The 15431-nt window shown below is 42.4% G+C and overlaps 1 protein-coding gene across 2 annotated transcripts in view; it reads left to right on the plus strand.

The window, feature by feature from the left end:
- LOC121635558 (prolactin receptor-like) overlaps positions 1 to 15431 on the plus strand; it is a 40506-nt gene that overhangs the window by 7857 nt on the left and 17218 nt on the right. For both annotated transcript variants that reach the window (XM_041978789.1, XM_041978790.1), the window contains exon 2: positions 10471 to 10580. In XM_041978789.1, coding sequence (XP_041834723.1) covers positions 10490 to 10580 — 91 coding nt within the window. In that variant the 5' untranslated portion in view covers positions 10471 to 10489. The remainder of the gene's footprint in view (positions 1 to 10470; positions 10581 to 15431) is intronic.

Consider the following 15431-nt stretch of genomic DNA (forward strand, 5'->3'; position numbering starts at 1 on the left):
CAGTTCTATGCTTTGAAAAAGCCTTATCTCATATAGTAAATTGCTTTCTGGATGTCTGCTCTCTCAAAGTGAATATTAATCAGCAGTTTGCAGACTGGCTTCCAGGGACAGAAACATTAAGTTTAGAATAAATTAGCTGGTTAGTGAGATGGGCACAGCTTCCAGCTTCTGGGCCAGCTGAGCTCTTTCTTCTTTGTGGTTTTTAGATAGAAAGTGATGAAAATAATAAATTTATGACACTTTCTGTAAGCCCACAGCAACTCTCCTCATGGCAGCTTCTATTTTTTAAAGCAGCAAACCACAAACTTCAGCTTGCGTTCCTGTCATCTGTAATAAATCCGTCTGTATCAGTCTGAAGAGAAGGAGCTCTGCTGTCTGACCAGTATGTGGTGGAGAGGATGGTCGGGATTCTCCATGATGGAAACCAGTTTGTTCAGCACCTCCTCTCCACCACAGTTCCAGCCTTAAGTGTGTTCAGTCTGCTGGTGGTGCTGCTTCCAAGCACACAGCAGCAAAGAAAAGCACACTGGAGGTAACAGGCGGAGAAAAGATCTCCGACATGTGGCTGCAGACATTGAAGGATTTGAGCTTCTCAGAGAGTAGAGCCTGCTCATCCCCTTCCTGTACACAGCATCTGTGTTGGATTTCCAGTCCAGTCTGTGGTCCACGGTCCCTCTCATTTATCAAATAAACTTGGTGTTAGAGCTGTTACAATAGAAGAATGACTGTAATGTAAAATGAATACATTAATGAAAATAGATTAATCTGTGGGGTCACCTGGTTAATTTTTTATGCATAAACAACAAAGTTTTTACTTATTTCATATTAAAAATCCTAATACGGCAGAAGAAGCTGATCTAGGTGCTTTGTCACATGGTTAACAGAGTAGGTAGTAATTTACATGAGTTTCACATAGTAATTTACATTAGTTTTACATAGTACTTTTACATGTGTTTCACATAGTAATTTACATTAGTTTTACATAGTAATTTACATTAGTTTTACATAGTAATTTACACATATTTTACGTGAGTTTGACATAGTAATATACATGGGGTTCACATAATAATTTACGTGGGGTTCACATATTAATTTTATGTCAGATTCACATAGTACTTTTACATGTGTTTCACATAGTAATTTACATTAGTTTTACATAGTACTTTTACATGTGTTTCACATAGTAATTTACATTAGTTTTACATAGTAATTTACATTAGTTTTACATAGTACTTTTACATGTGTTTCACATAGTAATTTACATGAGTTTCACATAGTAATTTACATGAGTTTTACATAGTACTTTTACATAAATAAATTATTTGTCTGTTAAATGAACAGATTACAGATTAAAGTTTTTGTTACATTGTTGAAAACTTTCCAACCAACATTCCCAGTTTTGAAACTGGTTTTAGTGATGAGTCATCAGTGATGACAGAACGCCTCCAGATATTCATTAGACTGGATACTTATCATTTTCAGAGTATGGCGAGTTAAGTTCTGCCTACTGCTTTTCACACATGGAATGTAAAGATGTAAATATTGTAAATATTGTTAATGACAGAACGTGACTGAAAAGACAGGAAATGGGACGCCTGGTGTCCGAGGGCAGCAGCCTTCTGCCAGGTTTCCATGCCCTCGCACCTCCTTCAGGTTTTAGCAGCTGCACCTCAGGGGACTCTCTGCTTAAGCTGTTAAGGATTTCACCACTCGATAGAAACAAGTGAAGCTACTTTGCAGGACTGAGTCATGGTTGTGCTCTGAGCTGATTTCCTCTTCACGTTGTCTTTGGGGTCTGTGCTGGATTTACTGGTTTAAACGAGAGCCGAGTATTTGCAAGAGAAACTGTCTGGAGTTATGTAGCAGGAAAAGAGTCAGCTTAGCACCTGTTTGCTTCTCGTACCTTTAATCGTCTCCTGTCCTGACGCAGAGTCTGACAGCGTGTGAAGTCTCTGTCAGCAGGAACATCATCAGTGATTCATTTACTGCATTCGTGTCAGAGAGAAGCTGCAGTGGTCCATAATCAAAGAAATGAAAGCAATGAAAATGTCTTTGTGTGGATTCACTTTCTGCTGTTGACCCTGAAGCTTCATTTCTTCTACTGATTTACAAGAAAAAGAATATTTTAACCCTTTATTTCCAGTAAAATCATCCCTATAAGTTCTATACGTCCCTGAGGTTGTGGTTCTGAAGCTGAATCAACACTGTGGATAAAAATGTGAATTTTTCACCCATGAAGACATTCATCACAATCAGTGAAAAGAGGCTGATCAACGGAAGTGATTCTGGGAAGAAAAGTGGTGTTTGAAGAAGAGGGATGCTCTTGTATAGATTTGTAAGCAGTGTATGGGAGAAGGAGCCAGTTGCCGCGGTAACAGGTGAAGAGTTCCTGTGGAGCTTGTCAGCTGCTCCTCTCGTATGCAGAGGTTTTTGTTTCTGGTGTTGGATGGTGGAGTTATTTCCTCTTAGACGGGCAGACATGTGACGTTTAGAGCTGAAAACGGCATCGTTCGGGTTTCAGCTGTTGGTCCTAAAGCTAATGAGCTAATCTCCAGAATTGATGAATTGTGTTTTGGGGTGTAGATTAAGGACAGCACAGTGAAGGAAACCAGCATCTGAGCACACGGCTGCTCACAACACGTTTTAAATTAATTTCTACATCACTATAGGGCACATGGTTGTTAATGAAATCAAACTTCTTGCCTGTCCTTGCGGGTTAAATCCACCCTGCCATTAATTAGATCACTCCAGGCCTGTTAAGTTGACATGATCTGATTAGGTGTTTTGAGGTCATTGGCCTAAGAATTCTTTTCTTTAAATATCGTAACTGTGCTGTTGTTGCCTGCACGGCTGAAACAGGACAACTTTACCCATGTTCCCCTCAGCAGCTTTACTTACCCATGACTTGATTCAATCCCGTTTTATTTGCACAGCACTGATTTACAAGAACAGGTCACCTCAGGGCTCCTCACCCACCTCCTGTTAATATAGTGGAGGAAAGTTCTGAGTTTTAGCAGAAACTCATCTTAACACGAAGGACAGTTTGGCTGAATTTTCAACCCACCGTGAAGCTTCAACAACGAATCAGACAGTAAAAATAATATTCTAGCTTCTGATCCAGTTTCTGAGTCCTGCTGAGCTCCTTTATGTAGATCCAGTAACTTGAAGTGGTGAAGAACTGGTCCTTTTCATGAATCCAGTCCTGAGTAAAAGTCCTGATCCAGCCTGATCTTGTTAAAGGAAAACAGGAAACATAAACAAAGGCAGAACAGAGTCGGTCCAGTTCTAAGGGTTCATCCTAGTCTGAACCTCTTTGTGTTTTCTTTCAGCAGGAACACTTCTCCAGGATCCTTAAAAGACTTTCCAAAGCTCTTCTTTGTATGTTTCTGCTTTCTGTCCAGATGCTTCAACAGTAGAAGGATCATCTGAAGGTCCAGATGTGTCTCTCAGGTCCTGGTTCAGGTCTTTGGGCATCACCTTGTTGCTGTCGGATCTTTTCTGGTTTTTTCTCATGAAAAAAAATAAAGAAACTGGAAGAAACGAAGAGTCTTTGTGGCAGGCAAAGTAAAAGCTCTTTAGGTTACAGGATCTGTCCAGACCTTATCGAGGTGCGGATCTCAGACCAGAACCCTCCCATGTCTGATGGAGGTTTTAGTTTATACAACTCTGTGATAATGCTCATCGTGTTCTGTGACTTATCACGGCTGGAGCACTTTGACCTGTGCGGCTAATAAACAGTTGTGTAAAAGCATGGTGAGCATGCAGCTGCACATCTCCATATCTGTGAGAGCCATCGGGTTTCAGCACGTGCACGGTGTTTAAAGACAATAAAGCTGAAGATAAATACAATTTCAGCCAATTAGACATCATAAGTGTTATCTGCCTTGATGCTGCTGTGTTTTTACATGTGGTAATTAGCTGTACTGGCACGTTTAACTTGTGTAAAACCACTTCTCTGAGATTGTTTATTTCTCATCACAAAGCAGCTGCATCAAAGGGCCTTTTTGTTTTCCTGGAGCATGAATGAACAACAGTGGACATTCCTGAGTTTATGTTGGCCCCCAGGTCCAGTCGGATCATAGAGTGTGACAGAAATAGACTTGTGTGGACATTCAGAGTCACATGTGTGAGGCTTGTTGGGCGCTTTCACCCCCTCAGGCTGTTGTACCATCTCAGTGTGACAGGAAGTTGGTAATTACCCCGAGGTGAGGTGGAGACCAAAGGAAGCAGCTTCATTCATAGAGAAAACACCTCCTACTTTCAGCCATGTGACCGATTGATCACACAGCTGGTGGCAGGATTGTTTTGGGAACTTTTTAAAAATATCTTCATAAGACATCAGTTTCACTTGATTTTAATGCAAAACAGAAGAGAAACAGAATAATCAGAAGACGTGTCCCCGCTTCCCTCCTGTGGGTGTCCACCCAGCTGCTGTTTCCAACTCTTTCTTCTTAGCAGCAGCAGTGATTCAGACAGAATCTGATTCGTCTTTTATTGCTGCAGCTTTTTTAAAAACCTAACTTGATTGGAAAACCTACGGCCTGCACTCAGAGACCTCAGAGGGATGAAAACAAACCATCAGCAGAGGACACAAACCCAAACCAAGTGCCTGATGAAAGAACAGAGCCATGAGCTGTGCAGGCTGCTTCCAGCAGGCGGTAAAATGCTGTTAGACCCTCATACAGGGCTGCATCAGAGTGACATGAGACGGGAAGAGGGAAGGAGGGCTGGAGTCTCTGAAGCACCCTGAGGGATTAGAGACCTGGAGCAGAAGTTCCTGACCCTGGTGAAGTTGTTGGCCGGTGTCCGGATGTCATGACCCACCCCGTGGTGGGTCAGGGCGAGCTGTAGCTGCCAGGTAATGCCTCATGGTTAATCCTCTCTGCTGTGAGATCGAGACGGGGATCATGTACTCTTTGTCTTAGCTCCTCAGCTTAGAGCTGCCATTGTTGCAGCCGCCTCATGGCGACTCCTTCACGAGGGAAGACGACAAAGGTCCAAATTCCACCTACTGACCCAGACATGGCTGGACCAGACCGGCTGGACCAGACACGGCCGGACCAGACTGGCTAGACCAGACCGGCTGGACCAGACACGGCTGGACCAGACCAGCTGGACCAGACCAGCTGGACCAGACCAGCTGGACCAGACCGGCTGGCAGAGTTTAGATCTCAGAGAGAGGTGATCTAAACTCTCTCAGCAGATTAGCCTCGTCCTTCACGCCGGGATTATCAAGCTGAGAACTGACTCTGTGGTCAGCCTTTGTTGGCATCTTTAGAGCTAAGTTCACATTCATCCACAGGTGTTGTCATGGCAACAAACCTGCAGCTAAGAGGTTTCATCTTCTAAAAGTAGATATCACTCACGTGATTTATTTGATAGAAGTCATCAGATTAATGGATTAAAATATCGATTATCAATATTTGTAAAGGTAAACAGGTTTTTGATGTTCCAACACACTCCGCTCAGATCCTACCTGGTACACCTGAACCAATTATATCCAGCAACAGAGCTCCACTAAGAGGGTAGGCCTTTTCCTGCAGCATCCCTGGAGCTGATGCTGCTCCCCCAGCACACCACAGCATACATGATGGTGCTGGCCACCACAAACTGGAAGATCTCCAGCACTTTGCTGCAGACATTAAAGGATCTGAGCTCCTCAGGAAGGAGAGTCTGCTCATCTCCTTCCTGTACACAACCTCTGTATAGATCCTCCAGTCCAGTCTGCTGTCCAGGGGCACACCCAAGCTGTCCACAACCTCCACCTCCGTACTAGGATCCTGATGGGCTGGTGTGCAGGTTTCCTCGTCCTAAAGTCAATAACCATCCTGCTGCTCCAGGTTTTCCTCCTCCTGTCCACCTCTGATCCATCCGACCACCGCAGAGTCGTCTTTCTGCAGGTGGAACGAGTCAGAGATGTATGTAAGTCAGAGGTGTACAGGGTGAAGAGGAGGTGTTCCCATGTCACCGACCACCACATCAGACAAGATGTTCCCCAGCCAGACAGACCTGTCTGTCAGATAGTCGGTGATCCAGAAGACGGTGGACCTGCTAGCATTTCCTCAGTAAAGATGGCTGGATGGTGCTGAAGGCACTGGAAAAATCAAAGAACATGATTCTCACACTGCCAGGACCACCATCCAGATGTGAGGGAGCATGCTGCAGCAGCACGAGGCTGGTACACAAACTGAAGAGCGTCCTGCATGGATTCCAGCCAGGATGATGGGCCAGGACCCATCTCTCCAGAACTGGTGAGGGGCCAGATGGGGAGGCTTCTTTAGGAACTGGTACCAGGCAGGATGCTTTCCAGAGTCCCGGCACCCTCTCCTGCATCAGACTCAGGCTGAAGATGTGATGCAGGATGACAGACAGCTGGATTCTGGTCCAGGAGCCTTGTGCAGGTTGAGTCTCTCCAGCTGTCGCCTCACCTGGCCAGGTGTCACAGTCATGGGTTTGGGTGAATGTTGGGTGGGGGTACAGCCAGTGTTGGTGTGGGGGGTGGATGTATTCGTAGTCATGTCCATCACTAAGACATGATGTCCATGAGGAAGACGCAGTTGGATCTACGTTATTGTTTTATGGCCTAAAATGGATCCAGTATTCTTTGTAAGTTTTAATAATATCAACACATTATCTGATCTGAACTTTCAGAATATTTAGAGACTTCACTGAATGAGACGGTCTCATTTAAAAACTGAATCCGTCCCGGGTGTTTGTAATCCCCGTGTTTCTGGCTGTGAACCTGGAGGAAACACTGGCCGGTAAACGTAGACAACCATCTTTAGAAAATCACATTTCAGAAGTGTAGACACATCCGACCAGGTTATTTCTGTAATCCGATTACACTCAGATATGTGATTTTGATGGCCATGTAAATGGGCTCAGTGTTTTATAAAAAGAGTTATCTTAGAACGCTTTTAATGTTCAAGAAAAATTACATAAATATCTGTAAATGAATCGATATCGAATTGAATCTGGCTGCTGATTCAGCAAATTAGTGGTGATGCCAGCCCTGATAACATCCAGAAAAAACATTATTTCTACCTCCTGCTGCTGAAGGAGCCTCTAGAAGCTGCTGGGTCATGGAGAGGAAGAGGTTTTCAGACCTGGTTAGAGACTGAGGGTTTTTCTGTTATGTAATAAAAAGTAAAACCTTTGAATGGAAAGAGGGCTTACTTTGTCTACTTAGTCTATTTAACATTGTTCTTAGAAGGTTTTTCTTTTAGATTTATTGATGTCTGCTGCTGTTCTCTGTGAGGCATCACTATTCTTTTTCCATCCTGGATCTCAGTCTAATGACAACAGCATCCATCCCAGTCCTCATGCCATACAGGAGATCAGTCCCTTTCATCTCCATCTCCCTATTAAAAACAGCTATAACATGACAATAAATCCACTGGCATTATCCTCTAACAGTGTGTTTTAAAGGGACCTCCGCCGTGCTGCATGTGCTCAGTAGTCTGTGACGGAGCGCTTCAGTGGACTAAGCAGATTAAAGCACCAGCTTTCAGCAGACCTAATATCTCATCACATCCATCAAACTGGACCCACAAACCTGCATCTCATTGCTTTTCTCTGCTTTAGCAACTTCAACTTTTTTTCTCAGAATCAGGTTTCTTCTCTCTCTTTTAAAAATATAACAGCACAAGTCTAAATACCGCCATTAGGTTGGTGCCTCGTGGATTAGAGTGCATTCAGGTCATAAAGCAAAGCGCTAAGTTGATTAAGCGGCAATGTTTTTAAACCCTCCAAAGTCCAGGAATAACGGCACGCTTATGAAGCTATCTCCAGAATCTCTCCAGAAGACTCCTCTGAGGTAGGGAACGGTAGGGAAATGTGAAAGGTTTTTCAGGTCAGCTCAACAAATGAATTGAAACCGGGAGAAATGTCTCCAGATTTAGTAGATGAGACGATAAATATTACTAATTACTGGTGAAACTGGTCTTAGTGGTACATACACCCCCAGTGCTAACAGTCAACTGTGTATCTTTTATGTTGGATAACATCCTACAGCTGTTTGATGTAGTTTTTACCCTTCAATGTTCGCACTAATAAAGAAAGTCTTAAATCACGAGTCCGAGTTGAGGCTAAAGTCAACGAGGTGAGTCTGAAGTCATCGAGTCTACAGTCACCGAGTATGAAGGCATCAGGTCTAAAGTCGTCAAGTCTGAAGTCATCAAGTCTGAAGTCATCAAGTCTGAAGTAATTGAGTCTGAAGTCACTGAGTCGAGTCTGAATTCAAGTCTGAAGTAACTGATTTGAGTCTGAAGTCATCGAGTCTACAGTCACCGAGTCTGAAGTCACAGAGTAGAGTCTGAATTCAAGTCTGAAGTAACTGATTTAAGTCTGAAGTCATCAAGTCTACAGTCACTGAGTATGAAGGCATCAGGTCTAAAGTCGTCAAGTCTGAAGTCATCAAGTCTGAAGTCATCAAGTCTGAAGTAATTGAGTCTGAAGTCACTGAGTCGAGTCTGAATTCAAGTCTGAAGTAACTGATTTGAGTCTGAAGTCATCGAGTCTACAGTCACCGAGTCTGAAGTCACAGAGTCGAGTCTGAATTCGAGTCTGAAGTCGTCGAGTTGAGTCTGAAGTCATCAAGTCTACAGTCACAGAGTCTGAAGGTATCAAGTCTGAAGTCATCAAGTCTGAAGTCATTGAGTCTGAAGTCACAGAGTAGAGTCTGAATTCAAGTCTGAAGTAACTGATTTAAGTCTGAAGTCATCAAGTCTACAGTCACCGAGTATGAAGGCATCAGGTCTAAAGTCGTCAAGTCTGAAGTCATCAAGTCTACAGTCACAGAGTCTGAAGGTATCAAGTCTGAAGTCATCAAGTCTGAAGGCATTGAGTCTGAAGTCACTGAGTCGAGTCTGAATTCAAGTCTGAAGTAACTGATTTGAGTCTGAAGTCATCGAGTCTACAGTCACCGAGTCTGAAGTCACAGAGTCGAGTCTGAATTCGAGTCTGAAGTCGTCGAGTTGAGTCTGAAGTCATCAAGTCTACAGTCACAGAGTCTGAAGGTATCAAGTCTGAAGCCATCAAGTCTAAAGTCACAGAGTCGAGTCTGAATTTGAGTCTGAAGTCATTAATTTATGTCTCAAGTCACAGAGTCAAGTCTAAAGTCACAGAGTCGAGTCTGAATTTGAGTCTGAAGTCGTCGAGTTGAGTCTGAAGTCACAGTCAAGTCTGAATTAGAGTCTGAAGTAATTAATTTAAGTCTCAAGTCGCAGAGTCAAGTCTAAAATAACCAAGTTGAGTCTGAATTCAAGTCTGAAGTCATCGAGTCTGAATTTACCGAGTCTGAAGTCATTAAGTTAAGTCTCTAGTCACAGAGTCAAGTCTAAAGTCACCAAGTCGAGTCTGAAGTCGTCGAGTCTGAAGTCACAGAGTCGAGTCTGAAGCGACTGTAAATGTGACATAAGTACGATTCCAGTCAGAGTCCAGACTGAAGATCCCATCTCTGCTCCAGGTAATGGTGGTTAGAAGGCCTCCTGGACATTTCCTTCATCTTTAGTTTCATCTACAGATTCTCCATCGGGATTCTGGCTGGGCTGCTCCAAAACCTGGACATTTTTAACCACTTCTGTTGTTTTGGGCCATGGTCGTTCTGTCTTCTTGAGCTGAATGAGTTTCTTTGTACTTTTTAAACCAAAACAGAACAGAAGTCTTTTACATCCAGATATCTCCACATTTAGAGAAGCACCATCTTTACCAGTTCTACCTGGTTGTAAAGGTGGCTTATCCAAGTATGAAACAATACCAACTGGGCTCATTAGAGAAGAGAAACAATCAACCAAACACTAATTTAGCTTTTTGTTTTCTGTTCCCATCCTGAGTTTTCCTTGGCCTCCATATCTAAACTCTGTTTTCCTTCTTCCTGATGAGTTGTTGTTGTTGCTGCTATCTGTTTTGGATCTGTCTCTATTGCCAGTCCCTGGTTTTCCTCCCCGGACAGCCTCATGCATAACTTCTTCCCAGGAGAAGTAAAACTTGGCTTTTTGAAGTATTTTCCTCACATTTTAGAAATCCAGACTGGACAATGAAATAAATGCAGCCAGTTTATCTGCCATCGGCCATGACTCAACAAAAATATTTTGTTTTCCTTCAGTTTGACTCGTTCATGTTGGGGAGGAGCTGCTTTTCTTTGGCCTGTTATTTTTGTACGTTTTAGGAAAGCTTGCGTTCTTCAGGGAATTCTGTTGATGCAGCAGTGTGGTTCACGGCTGATTTGGGTGGGAGAATGAGGGTCCGTCCCTTGTGATGTGTATGACGACTGGGGGAGGTGATGCTGGGACAGCTGCAGGGCGATCACACTGCTGCCCTTTAAAATCTTAATATCTCGTGTCTCTGGGGCGCCTATTCTGGGATGTTAGCAGTCTGAAAGTAGGCTTTCCCACACTGAGTAAATCTCTGCAGAGACATGGATGGTTTCTTAGCTCATGTTTGTATGTTTGTTTGTTTGTTTGTGGATAGGTTGGGGGACGGCGGCAGGATGCTGTGGCCGCTGCTCTGTCTGCTTCCTCTGGTCGGCAGCAGCAGGATCGTCGCCCAGGAAGTTGGTCTGAAAGCCAGACACGTCCACGGTGAGTCAATGGATTATCAGAAATGTGTTGAACGGCTGACAGGAAGTCAGTCCTCCACCACCCCTCCAACCTCAGTGGAAACCATAACTTTAAAACATAGTGAAAATGATGAGAGAATTAATCTCAGCAGACTTTCCAAGTCACAATAGCTGCTTTATTTCTGAGCATCACATGGTTTCTGACATTATATCATCCCCAGAGCCGCTCAGAGCTGCACAGAAGAGTACTGTAGCCACGTTTTTATTAGCTTAGGTACTGAAGTTAAGGCTGAGCAGCCATTTCCAGGATCCTGTAACCTTCCTTAATTCACCAAACTCAACTTGCTGCCTGTTAAAAAAACATCCTTACAGTAAACACTGGAATTCTGTAAGTGTTATCTCAGCATAATCTGCATGCTGCTCATGTTTGTTGTTGCCATGGAAACGTCACATTTAACTTACTGTGTTTCAGTACCAGAACTACCAGGTTCCTTCATGTCACACGTTTCAGGTGTTTTTGTTGTTTTGGGTCTTTTCTTTAGGAAGTAATCTGTAAACACAGAGATTCAACTACAAGTCTGACTTTTCTGCTTCCACCTAACTAATGAAACAAGTAAATGTCTGCAGCCACAAGCTCTGCGTGAACACTCACAGCCAAATAAATTAGTTAAGATATGTCAATATAAGGATATTTTACACAAAAAAATGAGCACAAACATCATGGAAAGGAATTCCATGGATTTAATTTAATTTGGATTTAGTGAAGTGACAGTTTTATTTTATTTTAGTATTACCCAACCTGTTACTCCAATTTAACCCTTAAAACTCCAAGTCATGTTTTACTGTTTTGTTTTTTAATATAAACCAGCCTGTAGATTAACCCTTTAATCCCAGTCAGCATCAGACATGATGTTTCCCAGCTGTCAGACTGGGAGGTAAAATGATGTAAAATGAATGTATGAATAGATTTAGCAGCATAAAGGTCGACCAGAAGAAGAAAGCAGAATTTATTACTAACAGAACTTTGTAGAAATAACACACAGATCAACAGTGACCAAGCCTTTTCTCATCTCATCGTTCTCTCAAGTCTTGGCTTTCAGGAGGAAAAATATTGTTATTGAAACAAACACACAACAGAAACTATTTCCATGTTTCCACTTTTTCCTCATTTCCAGTTATTCCTGCTACTATTTACCTGCTATCCTCACTAAACCAACTCCAGCTCAGCTGCTTTGTGGCACCACCGTGCATCAGAAACGTCTTCTTGGCTTTATTCCAGCCATAGAGGAGCATTATTTTTCTTCTTTTAACACACACATAGAACTTTCTGCTCACTGGTTGATCTTTGGCTGCTCCTGATTGGACGTTACCGTCAATCTAAGCTCTCTGATTGGTGGAAAGTCTGACAGGAAGTGGCTTCATCATCATGTCCAGGTCTAAATAGAGGTCTCTTAGCAACATAGTAGTGATGGTGATCTTTTTATGATGAAATGTGATAAATAGTTATGGATTTACCAGAAAGAGTCTCTGAATAAAACTACATTTAGTGGCTGGATTATAAACCTCCTGGACGGGATAAAAATGCTGGAAAACTTCCGTAGATCAGCTGAAGGGGAAGCTATCCATCACAGAGTTGCACGCTACCGCTCCTGGTGGTGGAAGAGATAGCTCTCGGGGGTCTGCTGGAGGTTTAAGGGTTATTTAAATTTACTTACTGCCACTTAATGCACTTTAATTTAATCTAGTTGGTCCAATTTTAAATGTTTTGCTCCAGCTAATGTGATATATTTAGTCCAAACTTAATTTAGTAGTTAATCCAACTAATTTTTCAAAAGTAAAATTATATAAAAAAATTCATTCATCCAATATTTGTGAATTAAATACAACATAAACAGTTTGATTCTTAAAGACAGTAATTCAGTCAGGTTGAAATCCTTTCCATGAATTTCTTCACTCAGACACATATTTGTTAGCTAGCTAATGTTGCATCAACAGCCTGCTGAAAAGCAGCGTGTGAACAAATACCCCTGACATGAACAAATAGTGGTGACTTTTTAACTGAGACAGATGAGACATTTTGGACCTCACGGTTCTTTGTGTCCCTGTTTCTGAGATATCCGTATTCACGTGACGACATCTAAATTTGTTAATTTTTACTCAAACGACATTGTGTAAACCTAAAAGCACCCAGTTTTAGAACAGGTTTAACTGCTGCTGGTGAACAAACTCAATAACATAAATTTACCATGTCAGACAGTCACCACAATACAAACTAACATCAAATTCTCTCTAAAGATGTGAAATCTGCTTGATTTATTCATGATCACAGGAGGAACAAACCGCTTAGTCAAATTCAGTTGACAGGTGAGAGGCAGGCACACCTGGACAGGTCGCCAGCATATCGCAGGACCAGCACAGAGTGGCAAACAGCCACAAACCTCCCCCCGCCAGGGCTGGAACCGGCGACCGCAGATGCTAACCACCTCACCACCGTGCAGAGATGAAGCTGAATCATTGTAGTAAACCCAAAGACGAGATATTTCCCTTTTTTAGTGTCACTGGTGGAGAAAAATGAAGATGGCACATAGCACAAACCAAAAAGTTTCAGGCCTGCCTAAAAAAACAACCTATCAGGATAAATGTGAAGCTGTAGCTGTAAACGTCCATCAAATCATAGAAGAAGACATCTTAGTCCAGTTTGGTCCAGTTTGATCCAGCTTGGCTCCACACTGAGGGTGAATACCGGATGATTTCTCCTCCACATCAGATTTTTATAAGGCTGATGTAGAATTTCTTTTATTGCAGCCAAGTGAGTAAACATATCAGAAACAGTCAGTAAATGAGTGTTTGCTGGATTGTTTCTTTCTTGTAAATCTGTTTTTTTCTCTCTCTCTTTTTCTGTAAAGGAATGTGAGGAAATGTTGGCTAAATGTGTTGTAGCTGTTAAAAACTTGCATTTTCCTTCCAAATGTGGCGCATTTAAAAGAGAAAAAACAGAATTATTGTTAAACTAAGAAAAATTCACCATTCTGCTGTGTAGACAGACGAAAGTAGAATTCACTCTAATGTGTTGGATCAGAGAAAAACCTCCAGTGAAACGATGCAGGTGACTCGCAACACTTCAATTAATCAGCTTGTTAGGTTTTAATTTGCCTGTAAAATCTGCAGCTGTCAACAGGGATTTTAAGATGAAGGCACTGCTTAAAAACCCCGGGCACCTCTCAGAGGATCTTCACATGCAGCTAATTAATGCTAACGGAGCTAATCACCTTCAGCTTCTTACATCTCCATCACACTTTAATAGTCTCATCCGTTTAATGTCATGATTCGATAAGGTTATACCACCAGAGAGGATCCTTTTCATCTGGATCAGGTTTCTGCTGCCAGCTCACGACGAACGCTTCAACACATCTGTCTGCAGCTGGAAGGTTAGCCAGATCGCTGCGGACTGTGTTCTCATGTCCTGTCCTGCAGCAGCTGATGGAGAGAGATGGACTAATGGTAACCAGCAGCATCATCACAGGACGTCCGCTAGTTTCTCCTCACATCCAGGAATCTGACGTGGAAGCGGTCAGAAAATACTGATGTCGTCCAGAAATCCCCCTTTACCCCTTAACCACTACATTTATTTACAGTTATGGAAAAATGAAATAAATTCAGGGAAAGACTGGAATAAAACCAAATAAAATAATAATAAAAATAGAGAATCTAATAAGAAATACATAGACAATAGTAAATAAAACTAATAAATAAAAAAATAATTGGTTTCTAGTAAATCACATTAAACCTACATTTGTAAGCTAATATATAATCTTACAATCTTCTCACCACTAAAACCAGCCCTGAAACAGCCTGATTAGTAAAATCTTAAGTTAAATTCTGACCTATAATTTCTACCATTGTCCTCATCTTCATTCTTCTTCTGCTTTTTTGTTCCCTACCTGATCCTCTTCTTCTTCTCTGGTTGTTTCTTTCGCTGGTGGCTTGTCAGCTATTCTGCTCAGTGCTGCCCCTGTGGTTTCTGGTGGTATTGCTCCGTGTTCGGTGTCTAGCGACGGATAGCTAAGCTTCCTGAAAACGGACCAAATTACATACGTAACCGACGCAGAAAATGGACAAAACCGTCCGTCCATCTGCGTATCCGTCTTCTCCATCCAGCATAAAACGGTCTTAGAGGGAATGAATGTAAGTTGTTTGTGTGTCTGAGGCCCTCTGGTGGCCATCAGTGGTACTACAGTTGACTACACAGTTACTGTTGATTTTTTTATTTTTTCTCTCTGGCTTTCCCTCATTTTTCAGTAGCATTTTGTGGTTCCAAGCTCACTGATCCAGCAATCCGTCTATCCACCATATTAATGTCCTCAGAAACACAAATAAAGAGAACTTTGTTTGCTTGACTGGATTTGTATCTGGCATGGGAACAAGCTGATTTTCAGGAATGAAGCTGAGTGTTTCCTGGCACCAGGCCAGCTGGTTTATATAAGAGATGAGAAGGAAGCTCTCCGTCTTCCACCATACACACCTGGCTCCACTTTAATTCGATCTTGAAGATAAACTTGATTTTTTTTCATGGACTTCTTGTTTTGATGCGGACAATCTGATTTGCTGCAGGTGTAAATGAGTGCAGATTTATTGGTTCTCAGCATGGCTTCTGTGCTGCTTCCATACTGAGAGGCTGTTGTTGCTGATGAAGTCCCTGCAGCACAGCAAGCTGAGCCTCTTACAGCCAACATAAGGCCTTTGTTTCCTGCTGCTAGCTGACCACGGATCCATGCATTCTCTGATGGATTACAGCTCGCCTCCTGATGAGATCAGCCAGGATCACATGATTTTCCTGCTGCTTTGATGTTGTCTCAGGGCACAGAGGCTTTTA

Source organism: Melanotaenia boesemani, chromosome 24 (genome assembly GCF_017639745.1).
Source record: "Melanotaenia boesemani isolate fMelBoe1 chromosome 24, fMelBoe1.pri, whole genome shotgun sequence".
Lineage (NCBI taxonomy): Eukaryota > Metazoa > Chordata > Actinopteri > Atheriniformes > Melanotaeniidae > Melanotaenia > Melanotaenia boesemani.